This window comes from Scomber scombrus, chromosome 10, assembly GCF_963691925.1.
Source record: "Scomber scombrus chromosome 10, fScoSco1.1, whole genome shotgun sequence".
Classification (NCBI taxonomy): domain Eukaryota; kingdom Metazoa; phylum Chordata; class Actinopteri; order Scombriformes; family Scombridae; genus Scomber; species Scomber scombrus.
The window spans coordinates 3,583,738-3,609,892 of NC_084979.1; the positions used below are offsets into that span (position 1 = coordinate 3,583,738).

Sequence of the window (26,155 nt, forward strand, 5' to 3'; positions counted from 1 at the left end):
GAAGTGAGCAGGACGGTATCATCAGTAGGTTTATGTTGGGTTTTTTTCCCCCTGTGTGGTGAGAGGAAGAAGTGATTGGTGAGAGGGGGTGGGGGGGTGGGGGGTGAGAATTAAAGATATGATCATCTCTTTGTGTCACGGTTACCTTTGGTGTGTTTCAGTGGGAACATTTTGATTGAGGGTTATTACAGCAGATCTTTTGAAGCGCAGGTAGGCAAGGACGGTTAACTCTGGATGTGTGGTGGAATATATTGAAAGCATTGATAAATCACCACTGACGGTGTCTTTTTTTTCTCTCCCTATCTCTCTTTTCTTTTCCTTTCTTTTTCTTGCCTCACTCACTCTTTACCTCCTGCTATGTTGTTTTTTCTTCTCCTCTTTCTGTCTGTTTTCTCTCTCTGTTCTCTATCCCAGATGAGTGTAGAGGGTGATGACAAGCGAACTCGCACTCGGTCCAAGGGAATCAGAGGTGAGTGTTTGTCATTTCTCTGCATCATGTCAGGTCATGCCTGTCAGAGGTGCTGCAACACGCACACGCACACACACACACACACACACACACACACAGATTCAATCAGAATTCTTCACATGAAAACATCAGTTGTCAGCAGCGTGAACTTCTTTATACTCTAAAGCAAGGTGTGAGTGAGTGTGTGTGTGTGTGTGTGTGTGTGTGTGTGTGTGTGTGTGTGTGTGTGTGTGTACATGCCTATATGTGTGTATATATATATGAATGAATGTTTGTGTGTAATTTAGTAGAGCTAAAACAATTAATCAATAGTCAGTAAATGAATCGTAAGTATAATAAAAGTGGGTTCCAGCTTCTATGATGGCAACACTTGTCATGTGTCTTCTATGATAGTAACAATGGCTATTTCAGGGTTTTTGGCTATCTGACAATACAAGCTACATTTGAAGACATCAATTTAGACTATTTTTAAACTCTTTTCTGACATTTCATAGACTAAACCATGAATCTATTCATTAAATACAGTTAAAATTGTTTTCAAAAAACAACACTTATTTGATACCACTTGCATGACAGTGTGATAAATATGAAGTTACTGCTAGTAGTCTGGTAGCTAAGCATAACAAACTTGTCATTTATACTTTTTATGCAGATTAGACAAACAATATATAACATGTTTATTAGTGAGTGTATTTTAAATGTATTTTTATTAACTTCAGACAGAGCCAGGCTAGCTGTTTCCTTCTGTTTCCAGTCTTTATTCTCACCTAGGCTAACCGTCTGCTAGCTGTTTCCTTCTGTTTCCAGTCTTTATTCTCACCTAGGCTAACCGTCTGCTAGCTGTTTCCCCTCTTTTTTCCAGTCTTTATTCTCACCTAGGCTAACCGTCTGTTAGCTGTTTCCCCTCTTGTTTCCAGTCTTTATTCTCACCTAGGCTAACGGTCTGCTAGCTGTTTCCCCTCTTGTTTCCAGTCTTTATTCTCAGCTATGCTAACCGTCTGCTAGCTGTTACCCCTCTTGTTTCCAGTCTTTATTCTCACCTAGGCTAACCGTCTGCTAGCTGTTTCCCCTCTTGTTTCCAGTCTTTATTCTCACCTATGCTAACCGTCTGCTAGCTGTTTCCCCTCTTGTTTCCAGTCTTTATTCTCAGCTATGCTAACCGTCTGCTAGCTGTAGCCTCATATTTAGTGCACAGATAGCAACAAGAGTGGTATAATTCTTGTAATCTAATTCTGAAGCAACAAAAATAATAAGAGTATTTCATCAAACGTCTCTCTGTTCCTTTAAGAAAATAACAGACAGATGAATCAATAATAAAAACAATCAGTGGAGCTCCAATCTACCATGAATAATGTGTCTGTCAGTGTGTGTTAGTGTGTATGCGCATGTTTGAATACATAAACATTTCAGTGTGTGTGCTTATGAATATGTGTGTGTGTGCGTGTGCATATGTACATATTGATACATGTGTCTTTCTTCGTGTGTTTGTGTAGAAGTGTGTATGTGTGTGTGAGTGTGTGTGTGTGTGTGTGTGTGAGTGTTTGTGTGTGTGTGTGTGTGTGTTTGATGTTTAGATGCGCGGCAGCACAGCAACAGTTCACAGGGTGTTCAGAGAGCAGGAAGGCGTCCAGTCATCCAACTGCATGATGAAAGACTGAGAAACTGAGATACACTATACACACACACACACACACACACACACACACACACACACACACATTGCTGATATGTGTGTGTGTGGGTGTATGTGTTTGTGTGCGTGTTTCTCATGCGCTTGGTGTATCTTTATATGCAGGGATCTTTCTGACACGTGATTAATGCATCTGATATCGGAGCCTAAACTGAATTCTCAAGGATCGTATCGTTTTCTCGTTTGCTCCAAATGAAAATAGGATATTTCTCCCCACTCGTTCTATCGCTCAACTCCCAATCGATGCCCACAGCCGGCCCAGAGCAATGTGTGTGTGTGTGTGTGTGTGTGTGTGCGTGCGCTTGTGTTGTTTGTGAGCAGAGCTTGATTTATGTTTTGAAGGCAATTACTATTAGTTGTCCCTGAAAGAAATGCTGTTTTCTACTGATGAATGCAGTTTTACTTTTAATTTCATTTTCCCCATTATGATAAATAAAGTGCAACAATTAATCATGTTTTATTGCTGAAGTCTGCATGTAATTGTCACTTTTTCTTTCCTGAGCAGCAAAATGCAATCTGCCTGATTTAGGTTTTTTTTCTTCTACGCTTTTGTTTGCCTTTGTGTGTGTGTGTGTGTGTGTGTGTGTGTGTGCCCTATTTATACAGTATGTTTGTGCAGGCCAGCCCTTACACTACTGTTTGTTTTGTGCTTTGCGAGCGTGTGTTTGTATGTGTGTATGCTTGCATGTAGATATAAATCTGTGTGTTTGTGTGTGTGTGTGTGTGTGTGTTTGTGTGTGAGCTCGGGAGTGTGTAGGTGTTTTTTTTTTTGCAGTCAGCAGTGTGTAAGCCTGTATGAGGAAGCCTCATGGGATTCGTATGCATTTGTGATTTATTGATCTGAGTTTCTTTTAGCAGCACGGCTTTCTGAGCAGTCGTTCACCTTTGTTCTGCCTCTCTGTACCCCACCACCACTCTCTCTTTCTCTCTCTCTTTCTTTCTCTCCCCCCTTTTCTCCCTACTCTCAGTTCCTATTGAGCTCGTAGGACAAGAGCTGAGGTAAGGAAACACCTTCATCTTTGTTGAAATCCCTTTCATAAAGTTCTTTTATGTGCACCGCAGATATACCCCCCCCCCTCGGGCACTTGTGGACTCACTATCAGCGCTTCTTTAGATGATGTTGTATATTAGTATTATTTTTTTATTTCTTATCGTCACTTCTCAGCCCGTGGTCAGTACCTCCAGCTGGCTGCTATTGATTACTCGAAGCCTTTTTGCTATTTCCTGCTATGAACACATACAGTAGAGGCAATGAAAGGGGCCTATGATCTTTTTGCAATCCAATCGAAGGATACAGCGGAAGTAGAGAGAAGAGGGGGGGCGATTATTTCATTCTACCTTCAAGGTTTATCCTCATCTTTTACTTTTCCCACCCAGGCAGCAGCTTTCAAGGCCTCTCTGGTCACACAGAGCCCATTGTCCCTCTCTCTTCTCTAAATTATTCTCTCCATCCTCTCTCATTTTGTCACACTTCACCTTTGAGCATTGATTTGTGCTCAGCACTCCAGAAAAAAAAAAAGAAAAAAAAACCTTAGGGTGCATGGATTACAGGAGGGGAAAAAAAGAAAACAGTAGGAGGGCCAGAGAGCATCTCATTTAAAATGCAAATGCAGCATTTTTTAATAAGTGAAATTAATAATAAGGATAATTGGAGTAATAAAGGGCAATTGCTGGGGGAAGTTAATGAGAATTGAAATGAGCCGTCCTGAGGGGTCATAGCAACCTGGATCATAGGAGAGAGAGAAGAGAGAGTGAGAGAGAGAGAGAGAGAGAGACGTGGGGTAGGGTGGGGTGGGGGTCTGATGATGATGACTGGTGAGGAGAGAAGAGCAAGGGGAAATTACAGCAGGTCTTGGCTGATCCTTATCTCTCATAGTAACAGGATATAGGCCAGGGTTGATGTACGACACACAATATTATGTTCTCCCCCGGCTTGATGCCACCTGCATTCATGCATTGTGTGTGTCTACTGGAAGGAGGTGGGGCGGGTGTGGATGAGGAGGGGTGTGGGCTACATATCTGTGAGCTATGTTCGTCTTTGTGCATGCGCATTTCGTGTGACGTGTGTGCTCAGTTTGCATGTCTTTGCTTTCTTTGTTTTGTTTATCTTAAATTACTTTTTTTTTCCTTCTTTTTTTTAAATTTTTTTTTACTGCTTGTGGTTATCATTGCTTCTGAGTAGGGACTTAATGCACCATGTCTTAAAAACATATCTCTAACCTTCATCCATCCCATCCAGCTGCCCCACCCCTGGATGCAATGGCTCCGGCCATATCAGTGGGAGATACTCACGACACAGAAGGTAGGGCAGATTAAAAAAAAAAGAAAAAAAAAAAAACACCCTCTGTCTGTCCTGCTTCTTTGTCTGTCTGTCCTCCTTGTCCTTTCCACTCCATGAAAAAAAAAAAAGTCCAGCTCACTTTTTTTTAAAGGTGTAGTTGGACTTTTTTTTTTTTTTTTTTAAAGATGCACTCATTGCTATCTTGCCAAGAATTATATGAGACTATCCATACAACCCCCTAAATTCACCCACTCTAAAGCTATATAATTAAAATGATATGGCTTGTTTGGTTAATCCATACAAAGAAACTGTAAAAACCCCTTTAAATCAGCTGCTCCTGCCAAAAAAGAGTCTAAATCTACTGTAAAAACCAGTATAAGCACACAAGATATACAGTTGTAATATAAACTTAAAATGTAAAGATGTTCGTAGGCAGCAGTGAAAAGTCATTTGCTCAGGTTTTACACGGCAGCTGTAATCCTTCCTCTAACTCCCTCCCTCCGTTCCTCGTCTGTGTCGCTCGCCCCCTCCCAGAATCCCCCATGGGACTCGGGGGCAGCTCACTGGCTTGTGACTCCTCTTTATTGAGGGGCAGATATTAGCTATCTGTTTACATGTGTATTCATTCAGCAGGCAATTTCAGATGCACTTTGTTTATAGATCCTCCCTCAATCTCCCTCGCTGTCTCCCAGGTGAGAGTAAGAGGGAGTTTATTGGATTTCACCCTCCGCTGCGTCGCCCGCCGCTCTCTCCATACAAGTTGTTCATTAAACGTTCCAGTCAATTGGCTGAGATTTGTTGTGATGTGTGTGAGTGAGTGAGCATGGCGCCCCCCTCAGGCCGTGTGCGTCGCCTCATACTCTCATATGCTCTTCATGTTAAAAAAACACACACTCACACACCCAACCTCCATCAACTCACTCATAGATATGATGAGGTGCATGAGGTTTTAATTGGACATGTTAGAGTGACTTTGTTGATTTCCCATTGCTTCCATGTTTGGTATTCACACTTCTTTCTTCTTCTCTTTCCCCTCTATCAGCGTTCTGGGTTGCCCCATAGCCAGAAAACGCCGCCTAGAAGAAGCCGAGCAGGAGCAGGAACAGGAAACGGAGCGGCCGGCCTCCAAGAGGAAGTCCCACCCTCTGAAACTTACCATGGACGAGGGCTTCAGCGCAGAGAGCGACGCCAGCAGCGAGGCCGAGGGAGAGGGAGAGAAGGATGGAGAGAAAGGAGGAGAGGCTAAGGAGGAGGAGGAGACGGAGGCAGCTGTAGAGGATGAAACAGAAGATATGACAGAAGAGATGACAGAAGACCTGACGCGGGATGGACAGACGAACGGAGAGAAGGAGGAGATGCACAGTCAGCAGAAGCAGGAAGAGGAGGAGCGGGAAGAAGAAGAAACATATCAGAAGGAGGAGAAGACATTTGCAGCTGATGAAGGTGGGCTTCTTCTCATTGAGACATGGCAGCTAATATTGACCAGAGACATATTTGTCTCTTATTTGCTGTCGACTCCAACCAAACTCCAACTAAACATGATTTTGAAAAATAAGCATCTAATTCCAAACAATAAGTCAATAATCAAACATTCACTGGTTCCAGTATCTTAAATGTGAAGATTTGTTGCTTTTCCTCAGTTTTATATTGTGAAGCTTTTGGGTTTTGGACTGTTAATTGAACAAAACAAGCAACTTGAAGACATTGTGCAGATTCAAGGGTTAAAAATAATTGTGAGTTGAATGAGATTTCACTTCCACAAAGTTAGGGGAATCACAAGATACAGATTAGAAAGAAGCATGGTCAAATCAAATCAACAGAAACTGAGATATCCTGATTTTTGTCCCTTGTATGAATCCAGAAATGCTGGATCCTACATTTCCCATAATGCAACCCAATAGCATCTTTCATTAAACCCTCCTTGTCTGCTAAATTGGCAAGATTTAAACACATAATTTACAATCCAGCTACACTAAGATGTAGTTAGAGTGAAGCTAAATGGTCCCAAAAAAACCCATAGATTAAATTACAGGAATGTGGTTGATATCAATCCACATCCAGCAACACACACACACACACAAAACACTGAGTTACAAAAAAGTGATGGTGATAAGTTGCAATGCCTCCTATCAACCAGTAGGGGCAATAGGACTTAGTGCTGCTTTACATCTACATCCTCCGTCACAGCAGGTGTTTTTACCTCATTGTGAATTCACAGTCGGTGACTTGGCAGGCTGGGAAGTGATGCCAGCGATAATAAAGATATTGCTGACAACAGCTTTAGCTCACTGTGTGACTCACTCTTTCCTCTGTGTCACCACTCTGACCTCTTCATCTCTGTTTCCACAGAGGAGGAGTGCGTGATCATCGAGCCCAAGCCTGGCGTGGCGCCACCTGTGGCCGAGGAGTGTCAGTCTCCTTCTCAGAGCGCAGAAGAGGTGGCCAACTCTCTCCTCCACCTCGGACGAGTCTCCGATTCCGCTGCCAGCGACAATGCTCCGACTGTGGCCATTCAGCAGCCTGTTGCTATGGCGACTCAGGGGGATGTCATCACGGCAGCCGAGCGGGGTGAAGAAGTAAAGGACGAGCGGGAGGGGGAAATGAATGAGGGAGCAGAGGAGGAGGAGGAGGAGGTGGCGCGGAGAGTTCAAGTATCGGAAGAGTCATCTGTTCTGCAGAAGGAGGCAGCTGAAGAGGAGGTGGAAGAGGAGCGAGGAGAAGACAGGAGCGACCACGTGAGCCAGGAGAACCACCAGTTTATCAATGAAGATGTCCACCATCAACAGATCACAGATGAAGAGGAGGAAGAGGAGGAGGAGGAGATGGCGGTGCAGGCACAGCAGAGGCAGAACTCTCCACCAGAGGAGGAGGATGAGGAGAAAGATGAGGAGGAGCACAGGGAGGTGAACCACATTCTGCCCGTTTCTGATGCGCCAACTGCCATCCGCACCATCACCAGCACTGCAGCAGCTCAGGGAACACACATCAAGTCTGAAGACCACAGGGCCAGTCCTCTGGAGGACTACAACTCACACAGAGCAAGTCCCCTCGAAAACTACAACGCCAACAGAGCCAGTTCGCTCGACAAATATGACTCTCATAAACCGAGCCCGCTTCAGAACTACAAGGCCAGTCCTCCTTTAAGCTACAGCTCCCACAGGGCCAGTCCACTGGAGGACTACTACCCCAACACCAGAAACGAGAACTATAAAATCCACACGGCATCTCCCGACATTATCGAGGTGCGTTCCGATAACGCCGAAGAGAAGGACTTCGATGACATCGACGGGGACGACGAGCACGACGACGAAGACAGCCTTTCCCAGCGTTCCAACGTGACAGACGAGTCGGAGATGTTCGACATGACCCGAGGGAACCTGGGCCTGCTGGAGCAAGCCATCGCCCTGAAGGCAGAGCAGGTGAAACCAGTCGGGCCCAGGGAGCTGCTCCGCGCCCCGGATATCCACCACCAGCGATACTTCACCATGGATGACAGGCCCAAGCACCTGGACGTCCTCCGCAAGAGCTACTTCAGCAAAGGTAGGGCAGAGTGAAGGAATAAACAGGGGGAGGGGGCAGTTACAGCATGTACTGGGACAAGAAACTTGCTTTAGTTAGGCAATACATCATGAACATTTAGCCCACTTTATTTTTTTAGCTACCTGAACATGGTGAGGAATTCAAGGGTTCTCCAACATCTGAAGCTTGAAACAATAAGCAAAAAAAAGTTATGACTGAATTGGTTGCTTAATGCAATTAAAAAGTAGTTCAACACTTATTCTTTATATATCTGGTGGCGTTTTAATCTGTTATTATACTGACAGTGGAGAGATGAAAGGAAACATAAGGAGAAAGAGAGGTGGGTATGACATGCATCAAAGGTCTGTTGCCGGACTCGGACAACAATACTGAGGTTATGTGGCAGTCGGCTCCAAATGTCTGTCTGTTCAGAATGAAGCTGGAGCCAGCAGGTGGTTAGCTTAGCTTAGCTTAGCTTAAAGACTGGAAACAGGGGCAAAAGCTAGACTGTATAAAAATATTATATCTTATACACCAACAAGAAAGTAAAAACAAGAAGATATGTACTTATAGATATGGTAAATGGAGTGGACTGCACTTATAGAGCACCTTTCTAATCTTCTGACCATTCAAAACATTTTCATTCATTCATTCACACCCACATTTATACGCTAATGGCAGAAGCTACCATGCAAGGTGCCAACTTGCTTATCAGGAGGAGAAGCTAATGCATTCATACACACACATGCACACACAATATCATGTTTCTATGACTTCAGAGGACATTACATTGACTTGCATTGATTTCCTGGGGACTTACCCTAACTTTAACCATAACCAACACATGCCTTACCCTAACCATTATCCTAACCTTAACATAACGTAATGCATTACATTAAAGGGACCTGCTTTTTTTTTCCACAGCCCACAATAATGTAAATAGATGTACATCCCCACAATGTGAGGAATACCTGGACCACACACACACACACACTCAGACACACACATACTGATGGTACAGCCCTCGAGAGCAATTTGAGGTCCGTCCGGCATCTTCCCCAAGAACACTTCAACATGTGGACTAGAGAAGCTGGGGATCGAAACCGCTGATCTTTCAATTAGTGGACTACCTGAGCCACCTGAGCCACAGCCGCCCCAAATAAATAAGATATATTAGCAACCTTTAGAGGTGTTAGTTGGGTTGATTTTTGAGCCGGGCCAGCTGTTCTCCCTCGCATCTAGTCTGTATGCTAAACTGAGCTAATCGTTTTCCAGCTGTGGCTTCATACTAAACAGAGAGATGTGCGAGTGGTGTCAATCCAAGATATCTAATTATTGCGTTTCTCTTTAAAACTTTCAATGTCAGTGAGTGTTGAGGGTTTTTCAAAATAAATCCCAACTGCACGTTTTGTTCACAGTATGTGAACAGTGTGTGTACAAAACCAGCACAAGGTGTCATGTGCTGAACTTAACACTGTGCGCCAAGCTCACAAATAAACACAGTGTACCGAATAAACAGCGATGAGTCACAGAGCTGTGTTTAGATCCTCCCCTCTCCATTGTGATGGGGATGAAGTGGTTCCAGCTGAATAGACTTCCATGAAGAGTGGAGAGGAAGTGCTTGAAGAGAGATCGAGAAGGGGACAACAGACAGAGAGAGAGAGAGAGAGAGAGAGAGAGAAGCACAAGAGAGACAATAGCGTGTCAGGGAGAAGCAGAGAGAACTGACTAAGAGGAGAAACAGTGCAGGTTGTTCCGCAGTCAGCGCTCGAGTGTTTGTTTACGTGCCGCGCGTGTTTCCAGCCTTGTATTTCACAGTTGGCATGCTGCCCACTTGTCATGCTCCTCACAGTATAGCGGGTAGTGTGATTACATGCCTGGTAGTGCTGCCCTCTCCTTGGCCTCGACTCCCTCCTGCGGTTACGTTCCTGTTCCGCTCGACGCTAATTAGGAGATGCATGTCTCGTTAACATTCAATTTGAAGGCCAACAGAGCATCACACCACCCTCTTTGCGCCTTTTTTCCCTCTCTCCAGCACCAAGCGATACTGGCTGGCCTACCTCCAATAGCAGAGAAGATGAGTAGGCACCTTTAATTGTGTGTAAATTATAGTGGGGATGATTTCCTCCTGATGTATTTTCAGGTGTTTTCTGTCTGAACGAGATCCTTGAAAATGTCAGACAAGTGTATCAAAGCAGAGGGGAAGTGATCAGAGGGTACAGGTGGAGTCTGTCGGCTCTGAAAAAGCAGTGATATTTCATACAACATATTGAAACATATAGTATTTCACCCTTGAAAGCATTAACGGAAACACACAAATCACATTGTGCATTTACAGAGATACATAAGACACGAGGAGCAGATACAGATGGTGTCGCTTTTGTACAGTTGTCTGAAATATGTCTAGATTTTATGCTTAGCCGAGCAGACTGTCTGATGGCATTAACCACTTGCTTTTGTCCTCCTTATTCATCCCACCTTCCCCGCTCTCTCTCTCTCCTCTTATCTCCCCTCCTCTCTTCTCTTCTCTTCTCTTCCTACCTTCCCTATCCCTCCTCTATCCCAGAGAGCAGCAGGCCAGAGAAGAGGGAGATCAAGTGTCCCACCCCGGGGTGTGATGGGACGGGTCACGTGACCGGTCTTTACCCCCACCATCGCAGCCTGTCAGGCTGTCCTCACAAGGACAGGATCCCCCCCGAGAGTGAGTTTTTCTCTGAGATGAAAAATGAAAAAAGCACAGAGAAGAAGAAGAAAAAATGACAGCTACAGAACAGCGTGACAGTGATGGAGACAGTTAGACATCACATGTATATTCACAAGTAGTAAATGATTTCAGGAGATGGTTTTTGTGATCCAGGCGTACTGATTTAATGCATATTAACTCACTGAGATATTCACTTTTACCATTATAGATAGGGTCAAATATGGAAACGCTGACAGGTGAAAAAAGATCGACTGGCGACCAAAATTCTAAATAGATGTTAGGATTTGGTTGACTGGTTTTATTCGCTTAAAATATGCTCTTTAGAATCAGCATTGTTGGTGTGTGTGTTTTTCCTGCTTAGCCTCGTCTCTCCATAGTGATTGAAAAGATGCTTCTTACATATAATTCATATTAGAGGCCATTTGACAGTAGCCATGACTACAGGTCTATTAAATGTCCAGTTCCCTGCTATTCTCTGATTAAGGTTCATTTCATATTCTGCTGGTATTTACACTTAGGGACTGTGTGGAAATTATTAAGAGTGACAGATGAAGGGGTGGAGGGGTTGTTTTTTTTTGCTGACTGTAGGGGTTGTCAAGTTCCTTTAGGGAGAGCAGGAAATGGTCTTTAATTTATTTCTCATTGCACATTTATATTGTATCTATTATTTATTGTACAAGAAAAAAAACAACTTAAATTTCTTTGCCAACAATTATTGACAAGCTCTTTCGATTGATTTAGTTTTGATAAAAGTCAGACATTAAAAAAAATAACATTGCTTAACTCCATTAGTGTTTTTTAATAAAAGGAGATATAAGATTTAGCACGCCCTCCCCCACTCAAGTAAATTTCATACAGTCCCTTACTTGAGAAGAGAGTTGTGGTTTTTCTCTTTAAACTGCAGCCCATTGACTGAGTTATTGTTTGTGTATGTGTGTTTATATATATTATATTTTCTCCTCAGTTCTGGCCATGCATGAGAATGTGCTGAAGTGTCCCACTCCCGGCTGTACCGGACAGGGCCATGTTAACAGCAACCGTAACACACACCGCAGGTAATACATACAAAAAGTATACATTATCTGTTTTTTATGTGTGTGTGTATGTGTTTGAGTGTGTGTTTATTCCTGCAGACAGGGAGTGTTTTCCCCTCTGTGTATTTGCAAGCTCGTACATTCATGTATGCAGGACAGCGAATGTGTCAGTCCACATCAGATTTACATGGTCAGCAACATGCTCCCCTTGAATATTTATCTTTTCCTTCCTCCCTTCCTGCCTTCCTCCCTCCAACCTTTCAGTCTTTCCGGATGCCCCATCGCAGCCGCGGACAAGCTGTCCAAGGGCCACGATAAGCCGCATCTCTCTCCGCCGGGCAGCGAGCACCTCAAAGGAAGTCCCAACGACAGAGTGTTAAGGTCAGTGATCGAAAAAGTGTCAAATCATACAAAAATGATACTACTACTACTACTACTACTACTACTACTACTACTACCCACTAATAATAATAATAATAATAATCATCATAATATAACAAACTTTATTTGTAAAGGCACTTTTCAAAATCCAAGTTATAAAGTGCTTCACAAGGCAGCAAAATACACAAATCATAAAAAACCTGCATTATAAAAGAGAGCAAATAAAAACAATTTGATGAGTAAAAACCATTTCCATGTAGAAGAAGAAAGAACAGACAAATCATATGTAAAGGAGATAAAAGCAATTCAAGGTTAATTCAAACTCAATTAAAAGTTTTAATTTTTAATTTATACTGATATATACCCAAAAAAAACAACATAAATAAATAATACATTTATAAGACTGATTCATTCAATTATATCTTTTTTTTGTCATCTTTGGGACTCCGTATGTAAAATGGTAAAGGGTAAGAACTAAGGTAGACAACGCTATGAATTGTTATAACATTCAAAAAGACACAATATGAGGAATAAATGGTGTTTATTTTAGATTGTGCATCCACAGAGGACGCTCACCTTTGTTATTATAATACATTGTCAAAACAAAGCAGCATGCTGGGTGAATCTCTCCCCTACATACAAAAAAAAACTCCAGTTCAAACCGAGTCCTTCTCAAGGTTAGCTACTAACCACACAGAAAACCACAGAGACAATCCTGACCTTGGCTGCGGGGCCCCTCACGAGAGGTGGAGCCGCGGCTTGTGAACCGCTGAATATCACAAGAAAAAGTCTGGAAGCATCCAGTCTGGCGGTCTCATCATTACTGTCACCTCAAACACCCACATCTCTTTTTCTCCCATTCACATCCCTCAACCCGGCCAGGCACCGCGATCATGGCCAAAAGAATGATAATTAACACCAGGCAGACATCGGTATTATGCAAAGTCCACGCTCTTCTTCATTGGTATTTTAATTAATAATGCAGCTGATAAGCTAATTATGCAAGTTATAGGGGCATTGCGGGGGGATAGGAAAAATAATTGCTTTCCTTGAGGAAAACCTCATCAGTGGTTGGACAAAGCATCCAGGATTAAAACATAATAAGCCTTGCCTTGTTTTTTTGCCACTCGGATTGTTATTAAAATGAGCCTGCTTGTCTGTTATGTGAATTCTTCATGCAATCCTTTCTTTTCTAATGGAATCCATGTTGTTTGAATTTTTTTTTTTTTAAATCCCCCTGTGATCAATGCTAGAAAGTTTTTTGCTCTCTCATGAAAATCCTCCTGACAGCAGTGTGACTACAGGCCAGGTCATTTAGGTTATTAATGAGCGTGTGTTTGGAGAGAGGAGACTATGATATGGGATTCAGGGGAGGAGAAAGAGGACCAAAAAGAAGGAGGGGGGGGGGAGTTTTGGATAAAATAAAATAAAAAAGATAAACCCAGTCTCCCTCCTTTTCCTCATTCACCACTCCCTCTTTTTACTTTCCCACTCCTCCTCCTCCTCCTCCTCCTCCTCCTCCTCCTCCTCCTCCTCCTCCTCCTCCTCCTCCTCCTCCTCTCTTTTCTTTCTTTCTTTCTTCCACGCCCATCCGCCTCTCCCCGGTCTATCAGTGGATTTACGCCAACAGGTCTGACAAAAGCCCGAGCTCTCCAGGAAAACGAGAGGGCTTAAAGCTCATAAATTCCATGCTGTACAACATGCAAATGTGCCCTCTGCTGATAAGAGAGCTTTTAATCCTGCTGCACTCGTGCTAAATACACCGTTGCCCCTATCTTCACACTCTCTCTATGTCAGTCTGCCTCCCTCTCTTATTCTCTTATTCTCTGCTTCTCCCTCTCGCTTTGTTTTTGCGATGATTGTGCGACTCTTTATGCCATCAATCCTCTTTTATTTCCATCTCTCTTTAGTTATTCTATTCTATTATACTTTACTCATTGTGGGGTTTTTTTTGCATCTTAAACCTCCCTCCTTCCTGACCTCCAGCAAACCCACCCTGACGTCTTCTCTCTCTCTCTCTCTCCCTCTCCTCCTCCTCACAGGCCCATGTGCTTTGTCAAGCAGCTCGAGGTGCCCCAATACGGCAGCTACAGGCCCAACATGGGACCCACCACGCCTCGCGCCAACCTGGCCAGGGAGCTGGAGAAGTACTCCAAGGTGTCCTTCGATTATGCAAGCTTTGACGCTCAAGTGTTCGGGAAGCGCATGCTTGCTCCAAAGATGACCACCAGCGAAACCTCACCCAAAGCCTTCAAAAGTAAGAGAGAGAGAGAGGAAGTACTGTTTTTGTCTCTCTTTCATCACTTTTAATGATTTTACCACACTTTTTATCATCTGATCTAGAATTGACTGTTTTTTTTTTCTTCCCTTCCTGCAGCTAAGCCCTCATTCCCCAAGTCATCGTCGCCTAGCCTGAGTCTCCACGGTTACGGGAAGAGCACCTCCTTGGCCTACGACTACTCCCACGACGCAGAGGCCGCTCACATGGCCGCCACCGCCATCCTCAACCTGTCCACGCGCTGCTGGGAGAAACCCGAGAACCTCAGTACCAAACCCCAAAACAAGGTAAACACACTGCAGCTGGCTCTTTTTTTATTATACATGGGTTGTTGTTTTTTTTAAGGTTAATTAGCACTGATTGAGGATTGTAATTAAAGATTAAGAGTAGCACTCAAAGAAAGAGATTATGAGCTCATTGTAGTGCCGATTGAAACGTCGCAGACCACAGCTGATGAGATGAGAGGAGAGATAGTGGGTGTGCCTCTCCTCACTCCCCTCCTCTCCTCTTCTCTCTGTTGCTCATTCTCCCCCTCTCCATCAACTCTGCATGAATATATCATCAGGAGGCATTAGCTTACAGCAACAGGATGGTGTTGAGACGCAGTTGCATCACCTCTACCATCCTCTTTCATCCTTTCATCCCTCCGTCCCACACACTTTTCATGTTGTTATTGAATTTGGCTGACTGCCAGTTCCCTGGATTAGTTTTCCACCAGGTAGCCTTTTTTTCATTATCTGCCGGACAGATCTCCTACTCTCTCTCTCTCTCTCTCTCTCTCCCTCTCTCTCTCTCTTTCTCTCCACCCCCGCCACTCTTTCTTTCATTTTCTTTTCACGTTTTCTTTTCCTTCCTTCTCTTTTATCGTCCTCTCTTCCCTCCCGTGAACGTCTCACCATTTTCTCCCTCTGTCTCCGTCTCCTCACTGTCACTCTCTCTCTCTCTCTCTCTCTTTCTCTCTCTCCCCCTTTCTCTCTCGCTCCGTCTTTCCCCTCCCTGTGCACAGGAGGTGTAATTGGAACACCACTTTCCCCCATATTGTGATTCTTAAAAGCCTTTTTTGCCTCACAGAGGAGAGAAAGTGACTGCTTCATCATTTTTCGATTTCCTGACATGGTTTTAGGAAGATAAAAGATTAATGTCTCTGGCAGCACAGCGGCGCAAGGTGATGTTCAGCCAGGCACTGATCCAAGAGCAGGACTTAGCTGCGCGGTATTACGCCGCGCATCAACCTGGGGACTGATCTGGAATCAGAGTCGGAGCCAGTTGAAATCCAATATTGAAACATTGGAACACTGAGCTCATCAGCCAGGGACATTTCTGGGAACTGTTCCCGTTTTCTCTCCTCTTCTGCTAACCCTTTGATTTTTCTGGCCCTTGACCAGCTCATACGAGCGCCATTTTAGATGAATGCTGGAAAAACATGGCTCATCTCACCCCTCTGTTTCTGTTCACCTGCCAGGCGCTATAACACAGCAAGGAGAGAGATGAGCAAGCGGTGTCTGTGCTGTTGGCAAGCGCCATCGCGGTACATTAGGTATCATTACTAACACGGTTAAAGCGAGGAAGGTGGTGTTCTGAACTCAAACGTGTAGTAAAGTACATCACGCTGCTTAGGCCTATGTAAATGCCTGTTTGGTAAAAGCTTGAGGGGAATTCTACAAGCAGGTGAAGGTGGGATGAACATCTGAATGTAAACCCTCTCTGAGTGTGTGTCCGTGGGTTATTTGAAGTTATGACTCAGTAAAAATATAGGTATGTTAATGTACATGTAGTGCTGCAACTGAATCTGCTCAAGAGGGTAATTAAATTAATCATAATCATGATCATACAGGAACGCCTCTCATATATACTGAAGTGCACCAGAGGAGACTGCATTAGTAATTTATATTGGAGAATACTTAATTAGATGGATTAGTTAACTATGCGTCTGTATTCATTTTCTCCCACTTTCCAAGTATGTATGGAGGCTGAATGTGGCCAGTATTAAAAAAAAAAATGTTATAAAATTATGAACCAATAAATTGTTAAAAATAATTATACTAAATCAATCAATCAATCAATCAATCAATCAATCAATCAGTCTTTATTCATATAGCACCAAATCACGACAAAAGTTATCCCAAGGTACTTTTCGCATTCAAGCAGGTTACTTACTCATTAATACAAAAATTATTCAGCTCATTAATATAAAAGGCTGTTAATAATATTTATTTTTATAAGATTGTATTATTTGAATTTCATAATGTGGAGTTGCCACCAGTTTCCATTCACTCACCTATCAGCCAATCACATGCCCCGATAGTGTTTCTCCGCAGACTCAGTAGATGCTACAACATTTAGCCAGCTCACGCCTGCTGGCTAAAGTGACAACAAAGCTATAACACAATGATCTGACCCTCTGATGTTAATTGAAATAAAAAACAAACTCCTGATATTAACATTTTCATAAGAATGAGTCAAGTTTTAATATTCATTGAATGATTTCATGACTTATACCTATGTTTATTTATTTCATCATGTCTATTGACCACTTTGGGACTCCATACATATGAATCTGTAGAAGACATTAAACAACATATATGAATACTGAATATCTCATGTGTTTTTTTTCCCAGGAAATGGACATAGAGGTGGATGAGAACGGCACTTTGGACCTCAGTATGAAGAAGCCCATCAAACGAGAGGGCAGTCTGTCAGGCACCAGCCCCGGGGTTCGGTCCCCAGACCCTTCTTCCTCATCCTCGTCCTCGCTCCATCACGGTGGCAGCAGTGGGATGACATCACCCAACCTACACACCTACAAGCAGGAGGAGTGGGAGGGACCTCTAGATTACACCAAACCCAACCGCCAAAGGGAGGAGGAAATGGACGAGGTCAGTACAATGAGACTGAAGAAAGGCACCAGTTATAAACATGCAGTATTTCCTGTGATATTAGTCACAGAGGAAGTATTGCAACATAAAAAAAACAACCGACAAAATCCCCCCTAAGCTTTTTGAACAAAAAACTCATAATTGTTTACATCACTTTCTCTAATCCCCTTTGCCTTATTTCCTGTCGCCTTTTCCTCTTTCTATTATTCATTTATTTCAGTGAAATGCTGGAGTTACTGTACAGTTAAAACATTGCACTGTGTAACAGAGGTGGTGTGTCAGGTGCATTGCACCATCCTGTCTTTGGCATATGCAAATTTTACTCCTTTGAACTTTTTCAAAAGAAATATAAAGGGCCTTGAATGTTAATTTTTTATGAGGACATTCTGCATTTGGAAACATCACTTGTCTACAAAAGAATAAAAACGGATCATGAGAGTTTGTTCACAGTGGTTTGCAAAGTTTCTCTTCTTGTGAACAAACAAGCAAACTGTTGAGAGGAAGGGTACGACTTTAAAAAAAAGTTGTCTGAAAAAGTCGACACGGTCCATTTGTCATCATTCATTCGGTTTCTGCATTTCTTCAGATGGACCACACCGGTCAGTCGTTCGTCTCGTCCGACCCGGAGGACTGTGACATGATGCAGGACTGTAATGAGGACAGGAAGTACCCAGGAGAGGTCACAACCCCAAGCTTCAAGGTCAAGTTCCAGCCCAAGCTAGACAGCAAGAAAGAGCTGCTCGCGTAAGTAACGAGGTTCAGTTCGCAAAAGATATTGTGCTAATTACATGATGGTGCAATCATTGCCATAAAGTTCTGTAGCTGAGTGAAATTTGCCCTTGTTTTGTGTCTGTTTGAGTGAGCTGAGCTGTTTCCAGAGTGTTCCATAATGAAAAGAGCACTAAACTTTCCCCACGCAACTTTCATAAAGTTGTACTTTTTTTTTCTTCTTTTTTTTTAAATCCCTACTATTTCCCACCTACTATTTCCCATATTTAACATAATCTACTGAAATATCAAAATACAGCCAGTAATGTGACTCACGCAGGAATGAGTCGACGTGTTAGATTAATGTCAGGTTCAGGTCTTACTGAATGTATCCAGGGGAAACATCAGTACAGATGTTCTGTTTGTTGTCCACAGCTGGCTGTGTGTCACAGCTGCAGCATCACACAGCAGCTGAAACCATAAGTGTGAGAAAGAGACTGTGCACATTTATGCAAACGACACAGCAGCACAGTAGTAATGACATCATTAACACCGTATCGGTCAGGATTTGACAATAATGAATATTTTGTGTATTTCCACACATCTACACAGGTCAGCTGCTGACACTAAGATTTAAGGTTAATATGTGTGTTTGTTTGTAATAAAGCAGAAGTTATGGATGGATCCTGAGCTCCATCAGAGCTGTCAGGATATTTTTTTATTTAAGTAGCTGAAAGTCCGAGATAAGCCTAACACCCAAACCCACTTGACCCACCCCCAATGTCTGACTGAAGATTTTGCTATCCAACATCATTCTCTGCCTTACAAACATGAAGATTTGAAGAGAGAGAGAGAGAGAGAGAGAGAGAGAGAGAAAGAGAGAGAGAGAGAGTGATTGTGCTTCAGTTAACACCAACTTGCTGAAGACGTTTGTAATTTCACTCAGTGTGAGACTATTAGTGCTGGTCTGAATTGCTCTGTTTTTTGCAATGAGGCCCATTTGCACAGAAAGGGGCCAATTTTGCGCCAGATGTATTCACATTACCTCATTTACATATGTGCGAATAGCAAAGGAGCACAGAGACACTTTGCGTGTGCTTTGTAAATCACACAGTTTCTTTTTGTCTCTTTTGTGCAGCTTTAGCAGGCGCAGAATGCCACAAAGGAACCCACAATTCTGTTGTGAATTCACAGCCATGCTAGCAGCTGTGTGAGGGGTTCGAGCTAAATGCTAACATCAGAACTAACATGCTGATGTTTAGCAGATATAATGATTAGCCTGTACACCATCTTACTTTAATGTGTTAGCATTAAAGTCCAGCTGAGGCTAATGGTAATGTCATTAGTTTTTTCAATCCCTAAAATAATCTGCAATGTTCCTTGGATCAAACAGTAAGGAAAGCCTCAGTCTTATCAGTGGGAGGTACTGGGAGCTGTGAGGCACATGACTAATTGAGATATTACAGTTTGGAACAAAGTGGTGGACAGAATGAAAACAGAGCATCCATAAAGCCTCACCACTAGCATGGCTAAACTCAGCAATTAATAAACAGAGATGAACAATTCTTGTCATTAACTCGGCATCTCTCTCTCTCTCTCTCTCTCTCTCTCTCTCTTTCCTCCTCCTCCTCCTCCTCTCCCCCTCCAGGTGCCCTACACCCGGTTGTGATGGCAGCGGCCACATCACTGGAAACTATGCATCCCATCGCAGGTATGCACCACCGCAGGCTTATGCTGCTGCTCTATATATATTATCTCTCATATGAAAATGTTACAGTTTGAGAGCTTCATGCTGCCCACGCTGCACCTGAGTCCAAAGTGGGCGCACCACAACTAATTCAAATATTGTATTTGATCTTGACATGCCAGAGGCAATAATGTACCGTGAGCCCAGGAAGCAAAGACGGTCATTGACTTTGATATGCATCAGTAATTTACTTCTTGCCGTCTGTCCTCTTCTTCCTAAATGACCTTGGTATGCCTTGCATTCTTGATTTCCTTTCACTCATTTCTTTCTCCCCCTCTCCTTTCACTCGCCTCCTCGCCCTCTCTTTTCCCGTCCTTCTGTTCTCTTCTACCTGTCCTTCGCTCTCTCTCTCTCTCTTTCTTTCTCTCCTCTCCTCTCCCTTCAGTCTGTCTGGGTGTCCTCTCGCTGATAAGAGCCTTCGGTCCCTCATGGCAGCCCACACCCCTGAACTCAAGTATGTCTGCTCTACACTTCCACTGTCTTTTCGCTGCCACTTTTTTTTTCAATGCACTTGCTACTGACACCGTCCAAAAAAAACGCCACAATGCTTTATTCTGCTGACGTGCACTTTTGTTGCTGGGCTTTTGTCGCTGGCTGCTGCCTCTGCTGCATCTGGCTTAGACTTTGCTTGCCTGCACTTCAATCAGTTCATGTAAATGTAAAAAAGGAAAGTGTCATTCTGTAGTGTATATAAAGGCACTTTTATAGAAAATGGGTCAATGACGTTTTTTTGTGTCCATGTGGTTTAGTCAAATTTAAAGGGGTTAAAATGTGAAAATTAACGTATGAATAATTTGCACACATTTTTCTTTTTGTGGACCCAGCATCAAATTTCTAACCCTAACCCTAACCCTGCTTTTAATCTATTTTGAGAGAATATATTAGAGGATTATGGCAAAAATGTCTAAGTGGTGTAACCATAAAAACTTTGTACAAGTAATTGTATAAGTCCACTTAAATACACTGTAGGTGGATAGAATATGTAATATTTACCATTCTTTTGTGGTTACACCATTTGACATTTTCAGGAGCATTCAGTCTTACTTTTGATTTAAAAAATGGTGCATATGTCATTTCAAATGATATAAAACCAACAAAAATACTAAATGTACATGTTAACAAACCTGATGCTGCTTTTAAGACTATTTTTTTAAACATATTTTTGAATTGATCATCTTGCCAACACTTATTTGTCACTGGCCCACGTAAGACTTTGACGGCTCACTATAGACAGATAGAAGAAGTGTTGAAATGAGCCTTAAGATTTAAAGGAGACATTATGTTGAAGGGTGAACACAGACAGTTTCTCTCATCTGCATGATGCCATTTTCATTAAGACCCTCCACTGTGAAACATCTGCCCTGATCTCTGTCTTTCATGTATTAAATATTGCTGCATCTTTCCCCCTCAGATGTCCCACTCCAGGATGCGACGGCTCAGGTCATATCACAGGAAACTACACCTCGCACAGAAGGTAACAATAACAAATGAAAAAACATCACACACACACGCGTACACATGCACACTGACACACACACACACATACACACACACATACACACACACACACACACACACACTGACACACACAAAATCATGACATGAACACACACGCTCACACACACACACACACACACACACACACACACAGATATACACAGTCAGTCAGAGAGGCCTAGTGACAGTTCATGATAGAATTAGACAGGGACCACATACTCACACATTTTCCACACCTTTCCATTGCTCCTATTTTTGGGCCATGTTAGGCGTTTTGAGTTAATTTGGTTTGTAAATTTGATTTAATATTCTTACTTTTTTTATAAATAATGTTCTTCCCTTTATCAAGCTAATCACTTCACCGGAAAACTTTTTTCAACCCTATGTTATCAACTCCGTACTTTCTGTTTTCAGTCTCTCTGGGTGCCCGCGTGCCAAGAAAAGTGGAATTAAAACTCCTACCAAGGACAACCAGGAGGACTCCGAGCTTTTAAAGTTCGTACCGCTCAGAAAGCCATAATGTCTTCTTTTAGCGAGACTGACGGTAAAAGTAAAATGCAATAAAAAAGAGAGAGAGAGAGGAAGAGAAAGAGAGAGAGAGAGAGAGGGAAAGTCACTGTGAATCATTCATATGCAGAGGTAGTGACCTGCCCCCCCCACCCCCACCGTAATTGAATCAAACAATCAGGCCTTTACTGATGGGAAAAGACACTTGATTCCAGATACTGATTCTGAATGCAGTTCATGTTAGAGTATCATAGAGTAGATTGTCAATACATAAGAAATACATGGGCTTCATATTTGCATTTGCACACAAGACAGTAAATTCAACAGCATGTGGTAAACCTTCATAGCTCTATCCAGTAATATATAATATATTCACTGCATAAATAATCTGTCAGTTCCAGTCTTAAGAAAATGAATTTGGCTCAGTAGAGAAAGTGTATAACTTCAATTTTTTCAAGTAAAATATTCTCAACTTTCTCTACAGTTTATGTATTTAGATCTCCATGTCTAACCTTTGTGCCTTCTCACTCTTCTTCTCTTCTTTTCTTTTCACCACTGCCTGGCTTCAACTCTTCTTCTTCTCACTTTTCCTGCTTCGCAACTATCTTCTCCTCTTTTTTTCCTCCTTCTCTGCTCCCCCCTTCAGATGCCCCGTGCCGGGTTGCGACAGCCTGGGTCACATCAGCGGGAAGTACGCCACGCACCGTAGCGCCTACGGGTGTCCTCTGGCCGCCCGCAGACAGAAGGAGGGTCTGCTTAACGGCACTCCCTTCAACTGGAAAGCCTTCAAGACAGAAGGGCCCACATGCCCCACGCCTGGATGCGACGGCTCCGGACACGCCAACGGAAGCTTCCTCACACACCGCAGGTAGCTTTGTTTGAAGTGATGTTCAGTTTAGAGTTGCTTATTTGCCTGTTTGTAGATCTCAAAGCGAGATTGATGGCGTTGTGAGATAGTTGGGAAATAACCAGTGTTGGGGAGTAACTAGTTACACCTGTTATTGAATGACAAAATAAATGTAAGTGTAATCTGTTCCAGTTACTGACAAAAAATGTGTCATTAAATTACAGTTACTGATGAAATCAAAGGAGGAGGTTACATCTGAAGTCAGAGCTGAACTTAGATTTTGGTGCTTAATGGGAACATTTACCCTAACAGCTGAAAACATTTGTTAGAAAATTAGAAATGTCATCAAATGTAATAAGTTACATTACTTTGATTAAGTCATTGAAATAGTTATTACATTTTGAATAATTGGTAACTAGTAATCTGTAATCTATTACATTTCCAAAGTAAACTTCCAACCCGGAAATGTGCATTAAAGTTTATTTTTGTATTAAATATATTAAAATGTATTAAAATTCATACAAAATTCAAATTCAAAAATACATTTGGAAAATACATGCTTATTAACTTTCTGAGCACAGCAAACACTTTGCACTATTATTTTTGTCAATGCTACATTGTCATCACGTTCTAACAATGACAAATTTGCTATTTTGGTATAACACTGGATGACAGAACAGACCACTGACTCTCTCCTGTATATATATCACTTGTTCATGCAGCCTCTCAGGATGCCCTAGAGCCTTGTTTGCCAAGAAGAAGGCTAAGTTTCCCGGGGACGAATACCTGAGCACCAAGTTCAGAGCCAGTGATGGTAAGACCCTCAATTAATAAATGTATAGCCTGTGTGGGCCTGTGTGTGTACTAGGTGTGTGTGATATGATGATATATATCATATGATGTTAGAAAAACACCTGTCGATACATATTACGCTCTATCGTTTTTGCGTCAATATTTTTCCTCAATTGGACACATGGACTATCTGTTTATTAATTCAATTAAAATGTACTGTATTTGTATAAGTATTGCTATTGGGATTAGTATTTTTATTGGGATAAGTAGCGTTTTCAGATTAAGTATTGTTATCGGGATATGAGATTTTATTCCTATCATTCAGCACCACCTACATACAGGAACAATACCAGGTTCATGGAAGGGTCATGATCATATACATGCAGAATATGCCTATAATTCAAAACATCATGTAAACAAAAGCAGTATACTGTGAATATGACATTTGAAATAGAGATATAAAATGTGAAATGCACAGGTAAACTAAACACAAATGCTGACCAGATACACAGCTGCTCTTCTCTTCTAATGTATCTGGTTCTCCTCTTTAGTTCTGGACAACGACGAGGACATCAAGCAGCTCAACAAAGAGATTAACGACCTCAACGAATCCAACAATGAAATGGAGGCTGACATGGTCAACCTGCAGACTCAGGTGTGTGTTTCTGTGTGTTATTAATCCTTACAGGGCAGAAATTATGATATGGGAATCACAGTGTTTCCTGCTGTTGGGGGAGTTCTACGGCACATGTGGAAAAAAGTGGTATAAAGCTTTTTTTATGTCTCCAGAGCGAGCTGTGTAGAATCTGGTAAACTACCTCGAGTGATGTCACTTGAGTCAGCGTGAGTTAAAGATGAAGACTACAAGTTTGTGAATGACAAATATCTGTAGGTGTGGAGATAGAAAATAAGTGAGGTTACCAGACCTCTGTAGTTCCTCATCTGCTAGAGGCTATATTAGCTACATTAGCTATTAGCATATGCTACTAGCATAACAAATCTGTAGTCGACTGAATCAAGTTGAGTCACCCAGTCCTGAATCAACTGGTCATTGTAGTTTTTAGCAAACATGACTCAAACAGGAAGAAATACAGCTTTTATTGAGGAATATTTTCAGCAGCGGATTGACATGGATTTGGTTCAGTAGTGTGTGTAGCATTGAGTTTAAGGTGCAGTGTGTCGAATTTAGCGGCATCTAGCTGAACAGATTAGGCAGAAATGAAATATAAGTATGTTTTAATTAGTGTATAATCACCAGAAAATAAAAGTTATTGTGTTTTCGTTACCTTAGAATGAGCCTTTTATATCTATGGCTGTCTTTCCGCCATGTTTCTACAGTAGCCCAGAACGGACAAACCAAAACACTTGCTCCAGAAGACCCTTCATGTTTTTTGTTAGTTTCTCGGCCACTGTAGGTTCTCCTACACACTTGGAGGGGGAGATGTGGAGTGGGAGGGGTATTCATTCCAGCTGCAATCTTCAACCTCACCACTAGATGTCACTAAATCCTACACACTTGCTCCTTTAAAACAGACTGCAAGGGACTCAGTGACTACATTGAATCATTGTGTTTTTAATAGGTTTTTCTGACAACAATGAAGCTCTACAGCACAGAGGAATAAGATACATGAGACACAATAAACACATTATTTGCTAGTACAGTCAGTTCATGACTGGTTTGGTCTTTTTAAGGATTTGTCGATATGAAGAATAATGTAGAAAATCACCACAATCACTCTTTATATGTCAGTTCTTAGTTGCAGAAAAAATAAATGTTTCAACCTAACGCCTCAAGAATAGAAATCCTTTACTTCTAATTCCTGCGTGGTCAGCAGCTGGTGTTGTTGAGCTAACTGTGGCTTCATGTTGCAGATCTCATCCATGGAGAAGAACCTGAAGACCATTGAGCACGAGAACAAGATGATCGAGGAGCAGAACGAGGCTCTGTTCATGGAGCTGTCAGGTCTCAGTCGCGCCCTCATCCGCAGCCTGACTAACATACGACTTCCGCACATGGTGAGTTAATATCCACGCACACACACACACACCACACATGCAGGGCTGGACCCACTCACACACCTTCAAAATGTAGGAGAATCTTTCTATTTTGTTTTCGTGGCGATTTTTTTCAGTTGAGATTGGTTGTTGTTTGCACCACAGCAGGAGCCAATCACAGAGCAGAACTTTGACAGCTACGTGAGCACCCTGACCGACATGTACACCAACAAGGACTGCTTCCAGAGCCCGGAGAACAAGGCTCTGCTGGAGAGCATCAACAAAGCCGTGAAGGGCATCAAAGTCTGAGGCCTGCACACGCACACACACACGGAAGAGCGAAGCTGTCCCGAAGCGCGGGAGCGTGACAGAGCCGGAAAGAGATGAAGGAGAGGATGTTGAAATACTCTACAATATATTGAAATACGATTCAAAAAAACAAAAAGGGAATTCAGGTTATTTAAATAAACGGCAACTTAAAAAAAAAAAAAAAAAAATCAACCCAGGGAGCACTCTGTTAGAAGAAAAAGTGACGCGGACCAAAATCCACACCATGCTGCTGCTGGGATTGTAGGAGGAAGCAGGAGGAGACAAATCCTTCAGTCAGAATGGATGGAAGAGAAGAATAATGTTACTATAAACTGTATCTGGGGGGGTTTTAAATATGCTGTATGTTTACCTGTTGTCTCTTTTGTGTCCTGAACTGTCGTCGGAGAAGGTTTTTCAATGTTTTTGCCTGGTTTGAAACTTGGAGGATCGGCTTTTCACAGGAAGAACACGAGACGAGTTCAACGTGAAGACTCTCAGTGCTGTCCTGTAGCATTCACTGT

The 26,155-nt window shown here is 42.5% G+C and overlaps 1 protein-coding gene across 1 annotated transcript; it reads left to right on the plus strand.

The window, feature by feature from the left end:
- Positions 1–414: 414 nt before the first annotated feature.
- Positions 415–25,634, plus strand: myt1b (myelin transcription factor 1b). Its single transcript, XM_062426899.1, has 21 exons — positions 415–469; positions 3,128–3,158; positions 4,399–4,461; positions 5,483–5,883; positions 6,790–7,980; positions 10,526–10,660; positions 11,628–11,718; positions 11,962–12,078; positions 14,121–14,335; positions 14,456–14,643; positions 16,975–17,232; positions 17,819–17,976; positions 19,589–19,651; positions 20,073–20,141; positions 21,099–21,161; positions 21,599–21,679; positions 22,335–22,559; positions 23,261–23,352; positions 23,882–23,985; positions 25,203–25,346; positions 25,491–25,634. Exons 1-21 carry the CDS (start codon positions 415–417, stop codon positions 25,632–25,634), a joined length of 3,888 nt encoding a protein of 1,295 aa, XP_062282883.1.
- The last annotated feature ends 521 nt before the right edge of the window (positions 25,635–26,155 follow it).